At 37.7% G+C, this 20,519-nt stretch overlaps 4 protein-coding genes across 4 annotated transcripts; all 4 read right to left on the bottom strand.

The window, feature by feature from the left end:
• Positions 1-448: 448 nt before the first annotated feature.
• On the bottom strand, positions 449-4,885 carry LOC106163784 (uncharacterized). Its single transcript, XM_086994466.1, has 3 exons — positions 2,024-4,885; positions 1,698-1,796; positions 449-1,401 (listed from the first exon to the last, which is right to left on the bottom strand). The coding sequence occupies exon 1, from the start codon at positions 4,532-4,534 to the stop codon at positions 2,300-2,302; it is 2,235 nt and encodes a 744-aa protein (XP_086850592.1). The 5' UTR covers positions 4,535-4,885; the 3' UTR covers positions 449-1,401; positions 1,698-1,796; positions 2,024-2,299.
• A 4,278-nt stretch (positions 4,886-9,163) lies between these two features.
• Positions 9,164-11,313, bottom strand: LOC147760324 (uncharacterized). The gene is made up of 2 exons (XM_086994167.1): positions 10,524-11,313; positions 9,164-10,350 (listed from the first exon to the last, which is right to left on the bottom strand). Exons 1-2 carry the CDS (start codon positions 11,311-11,313, stop codon positions 9,164-9,166), a joined length of 1,977 nt encoding a protein of 658 aa, XP_086850293.1.
• A 2,690-nt stretch (positions 11,314-14,003) lies between these two features.
• LOC147760325 (uncharacterized) lies at positions 14,004-15,344 on the bottom strand. Its single transcript, XM_086994736.1, has 2 exons — positions 15,227-15,344; positions 14,004-14,999 (listed from the first exon to the last, which is right to left on the bottom strand). Exon 2 carries the CDS (start codon positions 14,856-14,858, stop codon positions 14,256-14,258), a length of 603 nt encoding a protein of 200 aa, XP_086850862.1. The 5' UTR covers positions 14,859-14,999; positions 15,227-15,344; the 3' UTR covers positions 14,004-14,255.
• A 4,028-nt stretch (positions 15,345-19,372) lies between these two features.
• On the bottom strand, positions 19,373-20,221 carry LOC147760326 (uncharacterized). Its single transcript, XM_086994170.1, has one exon. The coding sequence runs from the start codon at positions 20,219-20,221 to the stop codon at positions 19,373-19,375; it is 849 nt and encodes a 282-aa protein (XP_086850296.1).
• Positions 20,222-20,519: the final 298 nt, after the last annotated feature.

Genomic DNA, 20,519 nt, shown 5'->3' on the forward strand with positions numbered 1-20,519 from the left:
GAGTCGATCACTTATACAAAAATTAGTTTCACATCAAGAATGTATGAGAACAATTTCACAAACCCACCTTCAACGCTAAAATTTGCACCTGTAGAAGTCTCATTTTTATTTTAATTTTTTTTGTCGTGTAAAGGAAATTTACCTTCATCTAGGAATGACACATTCAATTCACAGCCGAGTACACAAAACAGTAGTACTGTACTTGCAGTTTCCGTATGCCAGCCTCGTTTCTTTCTTTTTTAGCACATTATTGCTTATATACCAGGTAGAGAAAAGCTTAACCAGGAAAATTGGGGAAATGAAAATAAGTTATTGCACTTAGTATGCTTCTAAATAAAATTTTATAAATAAATATTTTTGTTTATATCTTTGTCTATTACATGAGGCCAACTAATAGTTGATTGATAGTTTAAATTTATTAGAAGAAAAAATGAAATAAATATTTTTATCGATTGATATTGCTTTATTTTAACCATCGAGCAACTTGTATAACATCTAAAACAAAGTACCAGCAATGAAAATATGTCAATATTGTTACACCCAACAGTGATTAAAGCAATACAAAAATGGTTAGTTTTTATTTTGATGTGGTGATTATTTTATTTTACACTTTGGACAATTAGCCAATGAACACTAAATTTCCTTTTCAAACTTGGACCACTCTTCAATTCTAGCCAAAAATTAAAATTTACAAATTTACCTGCGGTCCAGTATCAGTTCATATTTGCATCTGAATTGATTTAACTTCAATAAATAGCACTTTTGTCTACAAACCATGTCATCTGTGCAAAAACGTGCATATTAAACTAAAATCAATGTATTGTTTAACTGCATATACCTTTCTTTTGATGGTTCAAACCTAAGATAATATGACATATTTAAGTACACTGATAACCAATAAATGTTATCATTAGCAACAGCCAGCACAGCTCAAGAATATTTTTATCCCTTAAAAGTTCGTCAAAAGTATTGATGGTGCTCATTGCCCCACAGCATTTTGAGATAAAAGGCACTCCTGTTATATAAATTGCAGATCAAGGAATGGCAAAATGGTTCTTACTGGTCTCAGTCATGTTGAACAAGCATAGAAAAATAAGAGTTTGTAATAGTTATACATGAAAAAACTTTACACACAAACATTCCCTAAAATCTTAATAAATAATAAATCACAACTTCTGTTATATAGGGAAACTGGTAACTGTAGATTATGTATTAAGGTACTTGATAGCTTGACTGAAATTATATCCAAAACCATCGATGGCTACCTCTTATGCACTATAGTTTAATGTTTGTGGTGGTAAGAAAACAGAGCCTTGTGCCTCATCAAGTTGCTGCTGGAAACAATCATTTTGACTCTTCAGTTGTGGCAACATCTGCCAGTTCACCTAAAGATCTTTCAACCTGAAATGAGTAAGTGCGGAATTCATTATAAAATATAACTCTATATCCTAAACGAAACTCTGCAAACATCATATTGCAATAAAAAAAATTTTAAAAATTCCGAGAGAGTTCCCTGTCATCATATTTTGGACCGGCCATTTTGAAAAAGTCTGATGAAAAGTTGTTTATTTGAAACGATGTTTTTCATCTAAAGGATTGATTCATTTAATATCACAGTGCTATATTGTAATGGTGCACGTACTTGCTTCACTAACTAGAAAAACATAAATTATATGCATACACCACGTTAAAATTACCAAAAAATGTCATGTCTCGCTTCCGGAAAACAAGAAGATAACCCTCTTTGTTGTTTGATACAGCTATCTTTATTTCCAACAAAGGAATGTGGTAAAAAACTGAAATAAAATAAAGAAAACCTATGTCAAAATGCTGACGATGATATTTCCATTACTTATTGTGGCACTTACAGGCCACCGTACCTTACAAAACGAGCGTGAAACGTGCAGCATTCTTGCAATGACAAGTTTAAATGTAAATACATAATAAAAGCAGTTTATAGATACTAAAAATGTTCTTAACACAACCACAATTATCAAAACTATATAAAATGTGGAAAACTCACGGTGTGCGTGGCCTATCTTTAGAAAAAACTCTGTACAGTCTATTCACGAGCGGCTGCTGATGAGCGAGCATGGAGCCTCGACATGAAAAACTAGGTCAAATACGGAGGCCCGTAACAACACACTCCTCGCATGATATCTGATTGATATCACTATTTAACTAATACAATAAAAGTCAACTATAAAATAGAATGCACAACATATACTAAGTTTAGACCTAACTTAGCCACTAAATATGTAGTGTTTTGCTATTAAATCCCTCCTACATGTTCGCAACTTTACCAACTGTCAATCAAAAGAATAAGTTCACATATTGGTCTGACATATTTCACAGATTTTCCATCTTTCACTGTTCTGACCTCCACAGTTCTGACTTTACTGTCACATCCACTGGGAAAAACATTTTCTACTACTCCCATTGGCCAACTGCCTCGATGTAACTCACAGTCTCTGAGCAGCACAATGTCACCGATTTTCAAGTCTTTCTGCGAAGCTGTCCATTTCCCTCGCTTTTGTAATGACTGGAGATAACCATCTCTCCATCGCTTCCAGAATGTATTAGAAAGGATCTGCACATACTTCCATTGTGACTGGTATATTTCTCTCATATCTGTTGATGTGGTTGGGGTAAGTAATGGCTCCTTCTTCTGTGTAAGCAACATTGCTGGCGTGATGATTTCTGGGTCCTCTGGATCATAGGAAATGGGAGCCACAGGTCGAAAATTAATGACAGCACTAACTTCACACATAAAGGTAACTAGAACTTCATGAGTAAGCTTTTGGGTATGGCTGGTTAAAAACATAGCATCGAGTATTCTTCTGGCGAGACCGATAAGACGTTCCCAGGCTCCACCCATGTGCGATGCATGCGAGGGATTGAACTTCCACACAATTCCCATGTCATGGAGGCGTTCTTGCACTGGATCATTTTCAACAAAGATACCTGTGGCTTTAATCTGATCCAGGGCACCTATGAAATTTGTGCCACGATCCGATCTGATCATTTTCACTGGTCCACGGATGGCTACGAAACGTCTAAGAGCATTGATGAAGGACGAAGAACTCATTTCTTCTATAACTTCTATGTGCACTGCCCTGGTAACTAAACAACCAAAAATCAGGGCCCACCTTTTACTTTCAGCCTGACCACCTCTTGTTCTACACGTGACCACAGGCCATGGACCGAAAACATCAATTCCAACCGACGTGAAAGGAGGTCCTGGGGTTACTCTATCCTCAGGTAGATCAGCCATGCGTTGGTTCAAGAACTTGCCTCGCAATTTACGACATATTACGCACTTGTACAAGATTGAAGAAACTAGTCTTTTTGCTCCAATTATCCAAAATCCCTTGGAGCGAAGTGCAGACTCTGTCACATGTCTTCCTTGGTGATGAGAAATTGAATGGTAGTGATTCACAAGTAAGTTTGCTATGTGAGATTTCTTCGGGATAATAATAGGATGCTTTTGACCTTTCTCCAAAGGAGCATTGCTGAGGCGTCCTCCAACACGCAGAATGTGTTGGTCATCTAGTACTGGTGATAGTGTTGTCAATTTGCTGTCTGCAGGTACACTGGCTTTCTTTTGCACCATGCTAATTTCTTCTCTGAAGGCATCTTCCTGTGCTTTCTTTATTAGGAATATCTCCATAGCTTCGGTATCACTAGGGTCTTTAGGAGACATTTGCTTCTTTTCCTTCCAGGCTCTGCAAAACCTCTTCAAGAGAGAAATTGCCCTGACAAGAGATTTCCATGTTGAAAACTTTTCAAACCTAGCAGCAATGCTTCTTAACAATACTGTAGCCTTCACATTGATTGTTGGACGTATTTCACAATCTGCATCTTCGTCAACTAGGTCAGAGCTACAGTTTTCACCAACTGTTGCTGTGACAACATCTTTCAAGAAATCTGGCCCTGTAATCCACTTACTACTTGAAAAATCCTGAACTGGGGTATTGCATCTTGTGCCGCAATCGGCTAGGTTTTTCTCTGAGGGGATATACTGCCACTGAGACGCCTTGGACCGTTTCAATATTGTAGCTACACGGTTGCTGACATATGTGTAGAACCGTCTGGTGTGGTTATAGAGATAACCGAGAACGACTCTACTATCTGTGCAATACTTGAATGTTTCCATCGGAAGGTCAAGGTGTTCAGAGATTGTATCTGCAAGCTCTGTTGCTAAGACAACTGCACAAAGTTCTAAACGTGGTATGGTCACACCACCTGGTGGTGATAGTTTGGACTTTCCCATGATAAAACCTACTTCTGTGGAGGTATCACGACGAGCTTTCAAGTAGGCAACTGCTGATATGGCACGTTCGGAGGCATCTGAGAATATCCATACCTCCAGGGAATCTGCTAAACTGAAATCCACTGCAGTAATCATCCTTGGAACACGGAATTCTCTCAAGGAGAAAAGTGAACTTTTCCAAGATTCCCACTGGTGATAGAGATGTTCTGGCAAAGGGTCATCCCATCCAACAGCTTCGACATGCATCTCTCTTGCTAGCATTTTCCCGGTAACTGTCACTGGAGATAGGAAGAGGATCAAAAATACTGTTGATGGTTGATAGAATCCCACGTTTGGTAAATGGTCTTTCAGGAATGAAAAGGCTGAAACCAAAACAATCCTTATCCATATTCCATGAAATTCCAAGAGATGCTTGAGTAGGAAGCTCTTCTGTAAATAGGTCAAGATTCATGAGTGTTTTCTCTCGGTCTTCTGTTGGGAAGGCATTCACCACGTCTGGAGAATTGGAAGCGATTTTATGTAACCGGATTCTTCCATTTTCCCACAAAACCTTCTGGGTTCTTTTCACTAGGTCTGTGAGGCTTTCCGAGTCTGATCCTGTAATGAGGGCATCATCTACACTATAGCTAATAAGTCCCCGGTCACTTTAATAGCACACGCTGTCTACATCAGACGCGCTAATGCGCACGTCCCCGACAGTGTTAATGATAGGGGGATTACGATGGACAGCGCATGTTGCTCACAGCAGTAGGCACTGCCGCCGAAGTTAAACCGGTAATTAAGTCTTTAACTTGACTAAACATGTCTTGCTTTGTAACTTGCGTCCTTCAGTCTTGCTGTTGCAGAAGCGCCGGCGGGACATATCTCCACCTTGCCGATATTTATCCCGACTCTCGACTTTAAAAGTATTATTGGTTTTGATTTTATCAAAGTCTTATTATATCAGAAAACCTGCATATTTTCATACGTTAAGAGAATTATAGAAACTGTAGAAAAAGCTACTCGTACATCAGGGATAAAAAACAACACCTTGCAGCACTATTACCTATTATTCATCACCAGAAGTTACTGTTTCACTTTTTTCTCCCAAATTACAAAGTCTGATGACAACTGAAAGCCTTTAGCCATACCTCAGGGCAGTGGGAGATAGTCTGGATTTGATTAAATGTAATAAAAGTATACTTTGAAGAATTTTCCTAGCCTTCGGCAATTTCCGCAAAGCTTCGGCATGGGCGGCAATACAGAGCTGTCGATATTTGTATGCGTGAACAATAGAATTGGTGGAACAACGGTTAACGTCGTTGAGTCGTCTGCAACCCACCTGACAGGAGTTCGTGTCCCTGTCGATACTTTTGAAGATTTTGAAATTGTCATTATTATAAATATCTATTAATATATAAAACAGTCGTGGCTAATTGTGTTTGCAACGGAAAGCACAGTAGGAACGTTTGTTGTTATTGTTAAAGTTATTATTACTGGGGACATAAATTAGTATGCTAATCTCTTATCATGGTATAATGATTGATACGATGGGTATCAAATAGTTTTCCTTTGATATAAACAACAAAAGAGCGGCCTTCCAAATATCTTTGCTGAATGTTTATAACGTAGGTACTATTATGCGCAAAAATATTGATACATGACGCAAACGACATTTACTAATTTTGGTAATATCAATTTTAATTAAAATTAAATTTAATTGAAATTAAAATTAAAATTTGTTAAAATCTGTGCATATTACCATTCACCTTGTTTAAAGGGTTCGCAACACTTCACATCCTAATACATTTTGCCAATTTTCATGTTTGCTAGTTTATTTTGATTTGAGAGAAAGCGAGAGAAGACCCTCTACTAGGGCCGCAAATTAATTATGAGTATTTTTCTTCAGTGCAAGAGACTGTGTAATGAAAAATCAATCTGTAACTCTGGTATAGGGTGGCCTTGTGTGTGTCATAATATACAAGTAGGGGCAGGGGTACAGTTTTATAGTACAAATAGTCATTTTATACATCTTATTGATCTCATCGTCGGGTCATTGTTTACAATAGCGCTTTGTCGCTGTGCGTACCTTTTTGCATTTGAGTTAGACTCAGTCAGTAACAGCTGGTGATTTTGTCTTTTTTGCGTTTCATTGACAATATTTTGGCCACCTAAGTAGGGAAATGTGGCTCTTTGTTTTGAAATGACATTTCCATTGTTCCTTTGAACATGCAAAAGTCAACACACTTACGTCAACATACTTACTTTGTAATACCAACCCAGGGGGAGAAACAAAAGCCTCATAAGGTGTCGTCATTCACACTGTAAAAGGTGTTAATTTCATGCTTCTATTGTTTGCCCATGAATCATTATGACAAATTTGTAGGGTTGCCAGATCACTGGCGCTTCATTCAATTCGCTATATCTGCCCTGCAGCCTGGGATGAGTGATACTTGACTGACCTTTGTTTACATCTGGAGATTTTCTTTATAATTCGATCAGTGTGCATAAATTATGATATTTTCCATCAGGAAAAATACGTGATAATGTTACGATTCTTATTTTACGGATACATAATTACAAAAATTAATTCCTGATTTAATACCCCCTATTTCAGCGCCTATTCCTGGCTGCGTTAATTATGGGGGGTTGGAAAGTAATCCGTTAGAACGCAGGAGTGATGATTGCTACTCTTACCAACGGTGCATCACCGATCAACTAATCTCAGCCACCTGAAGCAGAATCACCAACAAAAGACAAATTGGACTACATCTGCCTTCTTGTTGAGACATCTTATGTAAAAAAGGCGATAACGGTCAAAACATACGCGCTTCGTGGTTTATTAAATGTTCATCGTATTTTTTCGTTCGTTATTCTTATGAGTTAAGCAGCTTCACCTCCGTGACACCCTTTTTATTTATTTAAACCATTGTTAGATAAACCATGGGTTTCACTCCAGATTTCACGATCGAGCAGCTGATCATGAGGAGAGTGTAGCATGCTATAGTAAACTACCCCAAATATATATACAACACCTCCAGGGTTTCACGATTGAGCAAGTGATCATGAGGAGAGAGTGTAGCAGAGAACTTCATTAATGGTCGTCATAATTGGTGGTTGCCTTGGGAAAATGAGTTACATGATTACATAATACAGATACATAATAACATAAGATTAATACTAAAATTTTCCCTGATACAAAAACCCCTATTTGAGCGCTTATTCCTGACTGCGTTAATTACGGGTGATTAGAAAGTAATCTATGAGGACGCAGGAGCGATGATCGCTACTCTTACCAACGGTATATCACCGATTTACTTGACTCCGCTACTTCGAGCAAAATCACACACCACCAAAAGACAAATTAGACCACGTTCATCCTCTTATTAAAACAAAGAATGTAAAAATGTGATGTCGGTCAAAGAAGAAGCCTAGACTACGTGCTTCATGGTTTATTAGATAGGCCTATTCATTGGATTTTTTTATTTCATTATTATAGCTTCACCTCGCGAGACCCTTTTTTTATATATTTAAAACACAGCACCCCACTGGTTTCGCGATCATGAAGAAAGGGAGTGTAGCAAAGAACCTTATTAATGGTCGTAATAATAGGTGGTTGCATTGTAGGCCTAACCTTGTTCATTTTAGTCGACAGACTAAGCTAGAAGAAAGAAAAGATCATTATCGCCTCTCTTTACTTAGGAACAATAAGGATGGCTAGTGGCAGCATTTATAAGTTCTTTTATTTAGAAACTTTCCGATCCTTTGTCTGGGACTGCGTCCCAGAAACGGCGATAACGACAGAGACGTCCTCGAACATTTTGGACTCAGTGCAAATATAAAAAAAATACGTTAAGAAATAGCCTTTAAAAGTCCTGGCAAATAATTTTGCGATGGCTCAGAGAGTTCTAGAATGAATGACAATCAACGACATTAGGGTTAATAATAGACTAAAAACTATCAGAGTGTAGGCCTGTCTTACTTCATTTCTAAGGCCATCTTGTGATACGAGTCATGCTACACTACAAAAGAGGGGGTAGCAGTGGATGATTTAATACAGGGATACCATCGATAGTATATCAATAGAAAATCGCAATCCTCAAATGTTTTTTAATTCATTAAATATAAACGGTCTTTTCTCGTACAATGGGTCTGGTATAGTTGTATTGGCCTATCAGTTAGAAACACGTGGTTCGTCTACAATTGCAAATGGCGGAGGTGCCGTGGTAGTTATTGTCGTAAAATTAGCTGGATACGGTGAACGTGAGAAAATTATTCATTAAATTTAGTTTTCAAGCGTCAGCTTAATCTGGTAAAATGCGAGACGAAAAAAATGATAGATAGAGCCTTATGACCCACTGTAGAATGATGCCGAATAATACATCAACGACGTAGTTTATCGGCAGATAAACGTGTTTCCATTCTCGGCTGACTGAGGAAAGGTTTGAGAGAGCATTTAAAGAAGAGGCGGTCGAACCAATAGTGAGTAGGAAGTGTGCTGCAATCAAGACGAACAATACCGATCATAAGTGGACAGCTAATAACCCCTAATTAACCCCGGGTTACCCGCTGCTGTGTTGACTCCTTGCTGGGAAGGGGTAGCGGCCTCCTACTGCTGTGCGTAATCAAACATTGTCTTCTAACATGCGGCTACACGACGGTTGCATTGTATTAATAAAGTAATACCTATTCATAAGGAAGGGGGCGGATGGTAATCTTACGAGAATTAAATCAGTTATCGATCATACGCGTACCATTAGTCGTGTTTTTTTTTAGCTATACGGTACATAAAAGTTCTTGGTGACAAAATGTTTCACATCTTCATCAGCATGTTCCACTGCTTTCCTAAGGCCATAGGTAGCTACGGCAGGTGACGGAGTGTTCCCAAATACATGGACTCTCATTCGGTATTCAATGATCTTTCTTTGGGTCATTATTTCTGTACCAGAAGAATAGTAGAAAGTCTCTGTGTTCTTCATTTACTAGAAAGGAGTAAAACATCTGTTGGATATCTGCTGTGACTGCGATTCTGTCTTTCCGAAATCTTAAAAGTACTCCCAATAAACTGTTGGTTTGGTTTGGTCCAGTGAGTAGATTCTCATTCAAAGAGTACCCTTCATACTTGACAGAAGAATCAAAAACTCCTCTCACTTTATCAGGTTTTCTGGGATGGTATATTGCAAAAAGAGGAAGGTACCAGACTTCCTTTCCAGGTGGAAGCTCAGGGGCTTCTTCCGCAGCTTGAGTATCGAATATGTTCTCCATGAATTCCACCATATGCTGAAGTTTACGTTCGTCTTTCTTTAATGCTGCGTCAAATGATCTTGCCCTGCCTAAGACTTGTGACCTGTTATTCGGCATTCTCTGTCTTGGGTGTTTGAATGGGAGAGGAGCCATCCACTGATCCTTGTCTTTTCGCATAGATTCATTCATAATGTCGAGAAATTCCCTGTCCTCTGTGGACAAACTAACGCGGTCGTCTTGGGCTGTAATTTTGAAAACATCTGAACCAATCTGATTTTCTTCTTTCAAGAGTATTGCACTGGGACATGGTAGAAAGTTTGTAGGGCGCCCGTCGTTCATGATGTTGGTCTTGAAGGCGGATATCCTCTTTGGCTGATGTACTTTTCCAAGGCAGACTTCACCAATGATTACCCATCCGAGTGGTAGTTTCTGGCCAAATGGATGATTCTTAGAACCCAGGAGTTGATCTTGAACATGATGTGCTTCAATTAGATCTCTGCCTATGAGCAGACCGATTTCAGCTTTGGGGTTCAAGGGTGGAATCTTCTCTGATAAAGAACTCAGGTGATCATACTGCATAGCCACGTCCGGAGTAGGGATTTCAGAACGATTCTTAGGAATGTCACACTCAATTATTTCAGGAAGCACAAAGGACTGAGTACCATCATAAGACTCAACAATGAGGTCCACAGCATGCCTTGCTGATATGTGAGTGGTCCCTGAGCATGAAGACAATGAATAACTACGCAACCCTCCTGAGATCTGCAGCTGGTCAAAAAGAGCTGGGGTTCCTAAGGACTTGTTACTCTGATCATCATGGACAGCATAAACTGCAACAGCCTCTTCTGGTCGGCCTTTGGAAAATACCTCACTAAAACATTTTTAGCACATGACCGTCCAACAAATCCTTCTTCACACAATGCAGTACATTTAGTAATCACCTCCCCGCCATTCGCTCTTGGGGCAACACCTTCATCTGTGGAAACGTTGTTTCTTCTCTCAGCATTGTTTCTTCTTTCTGGAATACCACTCGGGGCACCTTTTACTGGGAAATTGGTTTGGGAAGGAAATGTTTTCTCTCCACAAGATGACTGAATGTGGCCCTTGCGACAGCAACCAAAACAATAGCCATATTTCCTCATAATACACTTCTGCTCATTCGGGCTTTTCTGACCAAACACTCTGCATTCCCTGAGTTCATGGTTTGTGCCATGCAGTGGGCACTCTTCTTTTTGAGCGACATCAGTCTTCCTGCTTGTTATCATGTTTCTTTCCTTTGGTCTGTCTTTAATAGAAGTATTGTGTGTAAAGTCATACTGAAAACAAGGACTGTTCTTTGTCTGGCTCAGCTTCTTAATGAATTTGACGAATTCAGGGAATGGAGGGTAATGGACTCTGTTGTTCTCTTTGTATTTCACGGCATGAGATGTCCACTTGTTCTGTTGGTCCTGAGTTAACTTGGCTACTATTGGGTTTATTCCTACCGCTGAGTCGAGATAGGACAGGGTCAATCCACACAATTCATCTTCTTTAAAGGCCTGAATCTCTGACAGGAGATCTAAAAGTTCATACAGTTTCAGTGTATCCTTCGACGTCAGTTTAGGAAACATGTCTATTTTCTTCCTCAGGACAGATTCTATTAGCTCTGGGCTACCGTATCTTTCCTCCAATCTTTCCCAAATCTCTTTGACTGCTTTCTGAGGTTGACTTGGATTTGCTGTTTTAATACTAATTGCATGCTTTCTGCTGGTGGGACCCAGCCATCTGATGAGTAAGTCTACCTCTTCTGATGCTGACAGTGCTAAATCTTTCTTCATACTTACAAAACTTTCTTTCCATGAACATATGTCTCTGGGGTTTCTTGAAATGTAGTTAATCGAGTGAGGAGCAACTCCTTCTTCAGTAGATAATTCATTATCCCTGTCATTTCTCTGCCATTTTCAGTAGCTGGTGTGAATTCAGAGGCATTCGGATTCAACTGTTCTGGTAAGACTCTTGGTAATTGTGGAACTTCAGTACTGGTGACTGCTGATGGAACGGGTTCTGGTCTACGCGCAATTTCTAACAAGGCAGCAAAGCTGTCAAATGTACAGACAAAAAACAGGAAATAACTATGCACAAAATATGCTACTGTCAATTCTATATTACATAATGGTTAACAGCATAATGACCATCAATTTTAATAATAAAATATTAGTATTATGGATATTCAGAAAATGGGACTAGCAAAGGTCTTCAGGCCCATGGAACTTCAAAGTCACAACTTGAAAATGCCAAAATGTAAACAAGACAGCAATGTTCTGAAATGTTTTTTTTTTCCAGTTTTAACAATTTCTAACATAAAACAAAATTAACAGTTTACTACCGTTTTTTATATGATCAACTAAGAAAATTGATGAGATGGGAAAAATATTAATAGAGCAGTGTTAAATGTCCAATTTCTTCCATTCTGAGATTCTGAACATAGTGAATGATTGAATCTGACAAACTGCAATGATATGAGTTTATTTCCATTTTTGAAACTTTATGACACAATACACGATAACAAGTTTACCATCATTTTTACATAATCATGTAATGATGTTGTAAAGATGCAGGAAATGCCAAACAAACACTTTTACGTATCTTATCAATTAAAAATTGAAACTGTTAACATGCCTAAGAATTTAATCTAAGGAAATGTGAAAAAGTGGCATTTCTTTAAAATAATGGCCCGATTATGCTGATTTTTGAACTCAACCTGTGTTTTAGCAGGAATGACCACTCCTGTGAGTTTAATGACAATTGGCCTATCTGTTTTTCGTATATTGTGTTTACAGTGTTGCATATATGCTGAAAAATGAAAAAAACAGCATAACTACTAAAATAGTGGCCCGATCATGCCAATTTTCGAACAGGACCTGTGTTATAGTAAGATCGATTACACCTGTGAGTTTCATGACAACAGGCCTATCGGTTTTCCTTGAAATGTGTTTACAGTGTTGCATGTATGCTGAAAAGTGAAAAAACAGCATAACTTCTACAATAATGGCCCGATCATGCTGATTTTCGAACTTGACCTACATTTTATGAATATTCATCAGCACTGTAAGTATACAACAAATAAGTAAAACTGCCTTCCACTTATTGTGTTTACAATGAAAGTGCACGGCGCCAGTGCCAGCGACAGTGACGGCGACGACGGTGACGACAGACGCAAGTGATGGCAATATGTACAGACACATCTGTACTTATTTACTGTACTGTTTGAGAACAGTAAGTGACATGGTTTTTCTTAAATGGTCATCATGGGAGCAGTGCCCAAAATAGATTTTTTTCAGATTTTGATGCAATATTACATAATGTTTAACAGCATAATGACCATCAATTTTTAATAATAAAATATTAGTATCATGGATATTCAGAAAATGTGACTAGCAAAGGTCTTCAGGCCCATGGAACTTCAAAGTCACAACTTGAAAATGCCAAAATGTAAACAAAGACAGCACTGTTCTGAAATGTTCTTTTTTTTTTTTCATTTTTAACAATTTTTTTAACCTAAAACAAAATTAACAGGTTACTGCCATTTTTATATGATCAACTAAGAAAATTGATGAGATGGGAAAAATATCAATACAACAGTGTTAAATGTCCAATTTCCTCCATTCTGAGATTCTGAACATAGTGAATAATTGAATCTGACTAACTGCAATGATATGAGTTTATTTCCATTTTTGACACTTTATTACACAATACACGATAACAAGTTTACTATCATTTTTACATAATCAACTAATAATGTTGTAAAGATGCAGGAAATGTCAAACAAACACTTTTACATGTTTTATTAGTTAAATAATGAGACTGTTAACATGCCTAAGAATTGAATCTGAGGAAATGTGAAACAAGACAGCACTGTTCTGACATGGGTTTATTTCCATTTTTAACACTTTTTTTAACATAAAACAAAATAAACAGTTTACTGCAATTTTTATATGATCAACTAAGAAAATTGATGAGATGGGAAAAATATCAATAGAATAGTGTTAAATGTCCAATTTCCTCCATTCTGAGATTCTGAACATAGTGAATGATAGAATCTGACAAACTGCAATGATATGAGTTTATTTCCATTTTTGACACTTTATGACACAATACACGATATTAAGTTTACCATCATTTTTACATAATCAACTAACAATGTTGTAAAGATGCAGGAAATGTCAAACAAACACTTTTATGTATCTTATTAGTAAAATAATAAGACTGTTAACATGCCTAAGAATAGAATCTGAGGAAATGTGAAAAAACAGCATAACTTCTAAAATAATGGCCTGATTATGCTGATTTTCGAACTCAACCTGCGTTTTAGTAAGATTGACCACTCCTGTGAGTTTAATGACAATTGGCTTATCTGTTTTTCTTATATTGTGTTTACAGTGTTGCATATATGCTGAAAAATGAAAAAACAGCATAACTACTAAAATAGTAGCCCGATCATTGTCAAACAAACACTTTTATGTATCTTATTAGTAAAATAATAAGACTGTTAACATGCCTAAGAATAGAATCTGAGGAAATGTGAAAAAACAGCATAACTTCTAAAATAATGGCCTGATTATGCTGATTTTCGAACTCAACCTGCGTTTTAGTAAGATTGACCACTCCTGTGAGTTTAATGACAATTGGCTTATCTGTTTTTCTTATATTGTGTTTACAGTGTTGCATATATGCTGAAAAATGAAAAAACAGCATAACTACTAAAATAGTAGCCCGATCATTACAAGGAAAGTGCACGGCGACGGCATCGGCATCGGCGACGGCGACGACAGATGCAGGCGATGGCAATATGTACAGACACATCTGTGTCTGTACATAAAAACTGAGGTGCCGTCACTGCTGACACACTTTGTTCTTGTCTTGTATCTGATTGTTGGGTGTGTATGGTTGCTGCTGAGTGTCTCTCTACGAAGGCTGCTGTGCGATTTACAGCACTTTCTATGGGTAGACCGGGGGATTCTGGTCGTCTTCTATGGGGAAACAACTGTATTTCTTCGTCTTCGAGTACCTGCGCTTTGGCCTCTGCTGCAGCGTGAGATTTCCTTTCCATTAACAGCTCAAGCTCTGCTTCTAATTCAGCTTTTTGTCTGTTTCTTTCTGCAGCTCTGATCACGTTTTGTTCCTCCAAAATTGCCTGTTGTTTCTTCAGTTCTACTTCTTGCTCTGCAAACTTGAGCCGTGCACGTGCCGCTTCTGCTTTCGCTCTCTTTCTGATTGTGGATGAGGTGCCTGTTGATGAAACAGATCTAGATCTAGCTGACATAGCTAATTCTGCACCCAAGTCTGGAACTGTGCTTGATGGCTCTTCGGCACCTGTTGACATCTTGAAATGGAGCTAGAGGTGAATTGACTTCTAAATGGGCCTGACCTTTTTTACTGTCTTGCTTCCGGAAAACAAGAAGATAACCCTCTTTGTTGTTTGATACAGCTATCTTTATTTCCAACAAAGGAATGTGGTAAAAAACTGAAATAAAATAAAGAAAACCTATGTCAAAATGCTGACGATGATATTTCCATTACTTATTGTGGCACTTACAGGCCACCGTACCTTACAAAACGAGCGTGAAACGTGCAGCATTCTTGCAATGACAAGTTTAAATGTAAATACATAATAAAAGCAGTTTATAGATACTAAAAATGTTCTTAACACAACCACAATTATCAAAACTATATAAAATGTGGAAAACTCACGGTGTGCGTGGCCCATCTTTAGAAAAAACTCTGTACAGTTCACGAGCGGCTGCTGATGAGCGAGCATGGAGCCTCGACATGAAAAACTAGGTCAAATACGGAGGCCCGTAACAACACATGTCACAAGCTGTCACCCAATTGTCCCTAACCAATTTAGGGACCCGCCATTTTGAAAAAGTCCGATGAAAAGTTGTCTATTTGAAACAATGTTTTTCATCTAAAGGGTCGATTAATTTAATACCAAAATGATGTATTGTAATGATGCACGTGCTTGCTTCACTAACTAGAAAAACATAAATTATGTGCATACATCACGCACTTAAGAAGGAAAAGTCCTAAACATGGAGGTCCCGCTGAATCGGCCTCAGATCTTCCAGCTACCGCTGATTTCTGCACAGACAAATTTGACTGACAGCCACCGTATGAACATAAAACAATGCTCAAAGCAGATTTTCAACTCTCACTCACCTTTATATCGCTCGACTTGGAGTTTTTCTAAGTGAAACTTCTGAATATTCGCATTAAACAAGAATAAATCAAGACGTAGACGCACTGCTTCAGCTTCTCTGTCTTGAGCCACGCGGAGGCGAGCGGAGTGTGACGGGTGACACTTCATGCAAAAGAGAAGCCTGTATTTGTACTCATACTGTTGATTTATTGTCTCTTTACACAAACTTGTGTGACGATACTTATGTGTGTATGGTTCAAATCTCTAAAATAAAATAAAATAAAAAATGCTTAAATAACTGACAAAAACCCTAGAGCACATTATATATAAGTATAAAGAAACAAACAGATAAATAAATATTAATAAAGTGAATATACATTAAATAATAAAGAAAAATGACTTCTTTTGAAATTATCCACGAGTCCACACCCAAATATTACTGAGACTTGTATATTCCACAATATATTTACCTTAAACTAAATTTTAACTCAATATGAATTTAATAGTAACAATGACAGTTGTATAAAGTAAAGTAAATGAAACTTACAATTTTTTTGTTCTCTTTTGTATGACAAATTTCTATCTTCTTGGAAGTCTGCATAAATTCAACTGCTTGCTTCTAAGCTGTCTGTGTAATCAACTGCCAATAAGCACAACTTGGCAATGGGCCTCATCAAAGGTGTGTTGACAGTTTGTACTTCTGCAGATCTTACATGTCCATCTCTTCCTGAAAAAGTTTTATTGACTGTTGCAATTTGCCACATGTTCCTTGGAGTGTTGTTGTCTGCAATTAAAACAAGTCAGCAAAGCTGTCAAATGTACAGACAAAAAACAGGCAATAACTATGCAGAAAATAGGCTACTGTCAATTCTGATGCAAAAGTAAATTATGTTAAACTGCAAATTCAACATCAAATTTAAATTATGCTCAACAGGTAATACCAATGTAAGTAAAATGTGTAACAAGTTAACACTTTGAAAATGTTTAACCTCCAGAAAAAGAAGCCAATTAGACTGCTTTTCAAACTCAGGCTGCATTTTAGTCCTGTATTTCTTTTTAGAAAGTTAGGCAATCATAAGTAACATGGTTTTCCCATAATGGTCCTCATGGCAGCAGCACGTTTTTTTCAAATTTTGATGCAATATTACATAATGTTTAACAGCATAATGACCATCAATTTTAATAATAAAATATTAGTATAATGGATATTCAGAAAATGTGACTAGCAAAGGTCTTCAGGCCCATGGAACTTCAAAGTCACAACAACAAAAAAAGCATAACTACTACAATAGTTGCCCCGATCATGCTGATTTTCGAACATGACCTGCGTTTTATGAATATTCATCAGCTTTGTAAATATATAGCCAAAAAGTAAAACTGCCTTCCACTTATCGTGTTTACAATGAAAGTGCACGGCGTCGGCGACAGAGACAGTGATGGCGACGACAGACGCAGGTGATGGCAATATGTACAGACACATCTGTACATATTTACTGTATTGTTTGAGAACAGTAAGTGACATGGTTTTTCTTAAATGGTCATTATGGGAGCAGTGCCCAAAATAGGTTTTTTTCAAATTTTGATGCAATATTACATAATGTTTAACAGCATAATGACCATCAATTTTTAATAATAAAATATTAGTATCATGGATATTCAGAAAATGTGACTAGCAAAGGTCTTCAGGCCCATGGAACTTCAAAGTCACAACTTGAAAATGCCAAATGTAAACAAGACAGCACTGTTCTGAAATGGGTTTTTTTTTTATTTTTAACAATTTTTTGAACATAAAACAAAATTAACAGGTTACTGCCATTTTTATACGATCAACTAAGAAAATTGATGACATGAGAAAAATATCAATACAACAGTGCTGAATGTCCAATTTCCTCCATTCTGAGATTCTGAACATAGTGAATGATTGAATCTGACAAACTGCAATGATATGAGTTTATTTCCATTTTTGAAACTTTATTACACAATACACAATAACAAGCTTACCATCATTTTTACAAAATCAACTAATAATGTTGTAAAGATGCAGGAAATGTCAACCAAACACTTTTACATATCTTATTAGTTCAATAATGAGACTGTTAACATGCCTAAGAGTTGAATCTGAGGAAATGAGAAAAAACAGCATAACTTCTAAAATAATGCCCCGATTATGCTGATTTTCGAACTCAACCTACATTTTAGTAAGACTGACCACTCCTGTGAGTTTAATACAATTGGCTATCTGTTTTTCTTATATTGTGTTTACAGTGTTGCATATATGCTGAAAAATGAACAAGACAGCACTGTTCTGAAATGGGTTTATTTCCATTTTTAACACTATTTAAACATAAAACAAAATAAACAGTTTACTGCAATTTTTATATGATCAACTAAGAAAATTGATGAGATGGGGAAAATATCAAAAGAACAGTGTTAAATGTCCATTTTCCTCCATTCTGAGATTCTGAACAAAGTGAATGATTGAATCTGACAAACTGCAATGATATGAGTTTATTTCCATTTTTGACACTTTATTACACAATACATGATAACAAGTTTACCATCATTTTTACATAATCAACTAACAATGTTGTAAACATGCAGGAAATGTCAAACAAACACTTTTATGTATCTTATTAGTTCAATAATGAGACTGTTAATATGCCTAAGAGTTGAATTTGAGGAAATGTGAAAAAACAGCATAACTTCTAAAATAATGGCCTGATTATGCTGATTTTCGAATTCAACCTGTGTTTTAGTAAGATTGCCCACTCCTGTGAGTTTAATGACAATTGGCCTATCTGTTTTTCTTATATTGTGTTTACAGTGTTGCATATATGCTGAAAAATGAAAAAACAGCATAACTACTAAAATAGTGGCCCGATCATGCCGATTTATGAACTTGACCTGCATTTTAGTAAGATTGATTACTCCTGTGAGTTTCATGATAACAGGACTAACAGATTTCCTTAAAATGTGTTTACAGGGTTGCATATATGCTGAAAAAAGAAAAAACAGCATAACTTCTACAATAATGGCCCGATCATGCTGATTTTCAAACTTGACCTGCGTTTTATGAATATTCATCAGCTCTGTAAATATAAAGCCAAAAAGTAAAACTGTCCTCCACTTATCGTGTTTACAAGGAAAGTGCACGGCATCGGCGACGGCATCGGCATCGGCGACGACAGACGCAGGTGATGGCAATATGTACAGACACATCTGTGTCTGTACATAAAAACATCACCAATCTGTATATCACGTCTTACAGTCATCCACTTTTGTCTGCTTTGTAATAATGGCAAATATTCTCTCACCCAACGTTTCCAAAACAAATCTGCAAGGTACTGTATGTGACGCCATCTTTTACGACTGTACATATCTTCCTTCTGAAACCTACCAGGTGGAAGTCTTGGGCCTGAACGTAAAAGGAGCAAATGATTGGGTGATAGCGGTTCTGGATCTCTGGGATCATCTCAGACATATGTTAGTGGTCGACTGTTCACTATGCTTTCCACTGTGCACATAAGTGTAGAGAGTCCTTCGTCATCTAAGGTCTGCTCTCTCATGACTCCACTTAATATTTTACGAATTGTCCTGATCTGTCTTTCCCATGATCCACCCATGTGAGAGGCTGCTGGTGGGTTAAAGTTCCACTTAATCTCTCTCTGTCTAAAAAATTCATCTAGTTTTGTTTGGTTTCATCCCTGTACTGCTTCTTTCAGCTCCCTATCTGCACCTGTGAACTTTGTGCCATTATCTGAATTGATCCCCTTGGGCATGCCCCGTCGGCTGATGAACCTCTGTAATGCATTTAGGAATGAACTGGTGTCCAGTGAATGAGCTATCTCAATGTGAATAGCCCTGATGGTTAAACAAGTGACAATGCACCCATTTCGCTTCACAAGTTTTCCGCCTTGTTTGACGTGAAATGCTCCAAAATAGTCGACTCCTGTATATGTGAATGGCGGGTTTCCAGGTGTGACTCTGCTGGCAGGCAAATCGGCCATCTTCTGTGTGCTACAGGGAGATTGTCTTTTTCTACATGTGAAGCAATCATTAATTACTCTGCGAATGGCCGTTCTTGCTCCTAATATCCAAAATTGTTCCCTTGTCATTGATAAAACATATTCTCTACCTGAGTGACCTGAATCAACGTGGAACTGTCGGATCATCAAATCAGCTATGTGATGTCTTGGTAATATCATTTGATGTCTGGCGTCATGTGATATTGGAGCTTGATTCAATCTTCCTCTTACTACAAGTACACCGTCTTCTGACAGCTGAGGGTTGAGGCGATGTAGATTTTTATGTCTCAATTTGGCATTGGTAGCGTCTGATTTCTTGAGTGCTGCTATTTCTTCGCTGAACGCTTGTCTCTGTACATAGTTGATGATTTCAATACTGGCTCTTTGTAACTCATCAACAGTAAGTGATCCACTGTCACAACTTGCAATGACCTGTACTTTAGCTTTTAGCCAGTTTTTGAAATGTAACCACCAAGCTACATCTCTTTTTAGTCTATACCACGAAGACTGCCTATGAATCATCTTGTCAACAGCCGAGTCTTCTGATCTCTGAGCCTGAGTCACATGTGTGGCGACTTTCACTTCCAGAGATATGTTGTTGTCTGCATGTTATGTGTCACCTGGTAAACTTGGCCATTGCTCTTCATTTTTCTGTCGGAAACTTGGCCCTTCTTTCCATCTCTTGTTATGGAGAAGTTGGTCTGCTGTTTGTCCCCTTGAAACGTCATCCGCTGGGTTGCTTTTGGAATCCACATAGTGCCACTGGTTCGGCTGTGAACCTTCTCTGATTACTGCCACTCGACTGGCGACGAAGGTCTTG

This window comes from Lingula anatina, chromosome 8, assembly GCF_051362555.1.
Source record: "Lingula anatina isolate TDL-2025a chromosome 8, LinAna3.0, whole genome shotgun sequence".
Taxonomy (NCBI): Eukaryota; Metazoa; Brachiopoda; class Lingulata; order Lingulida; family Lingulidae; genus Lingula; species Lingula anatina.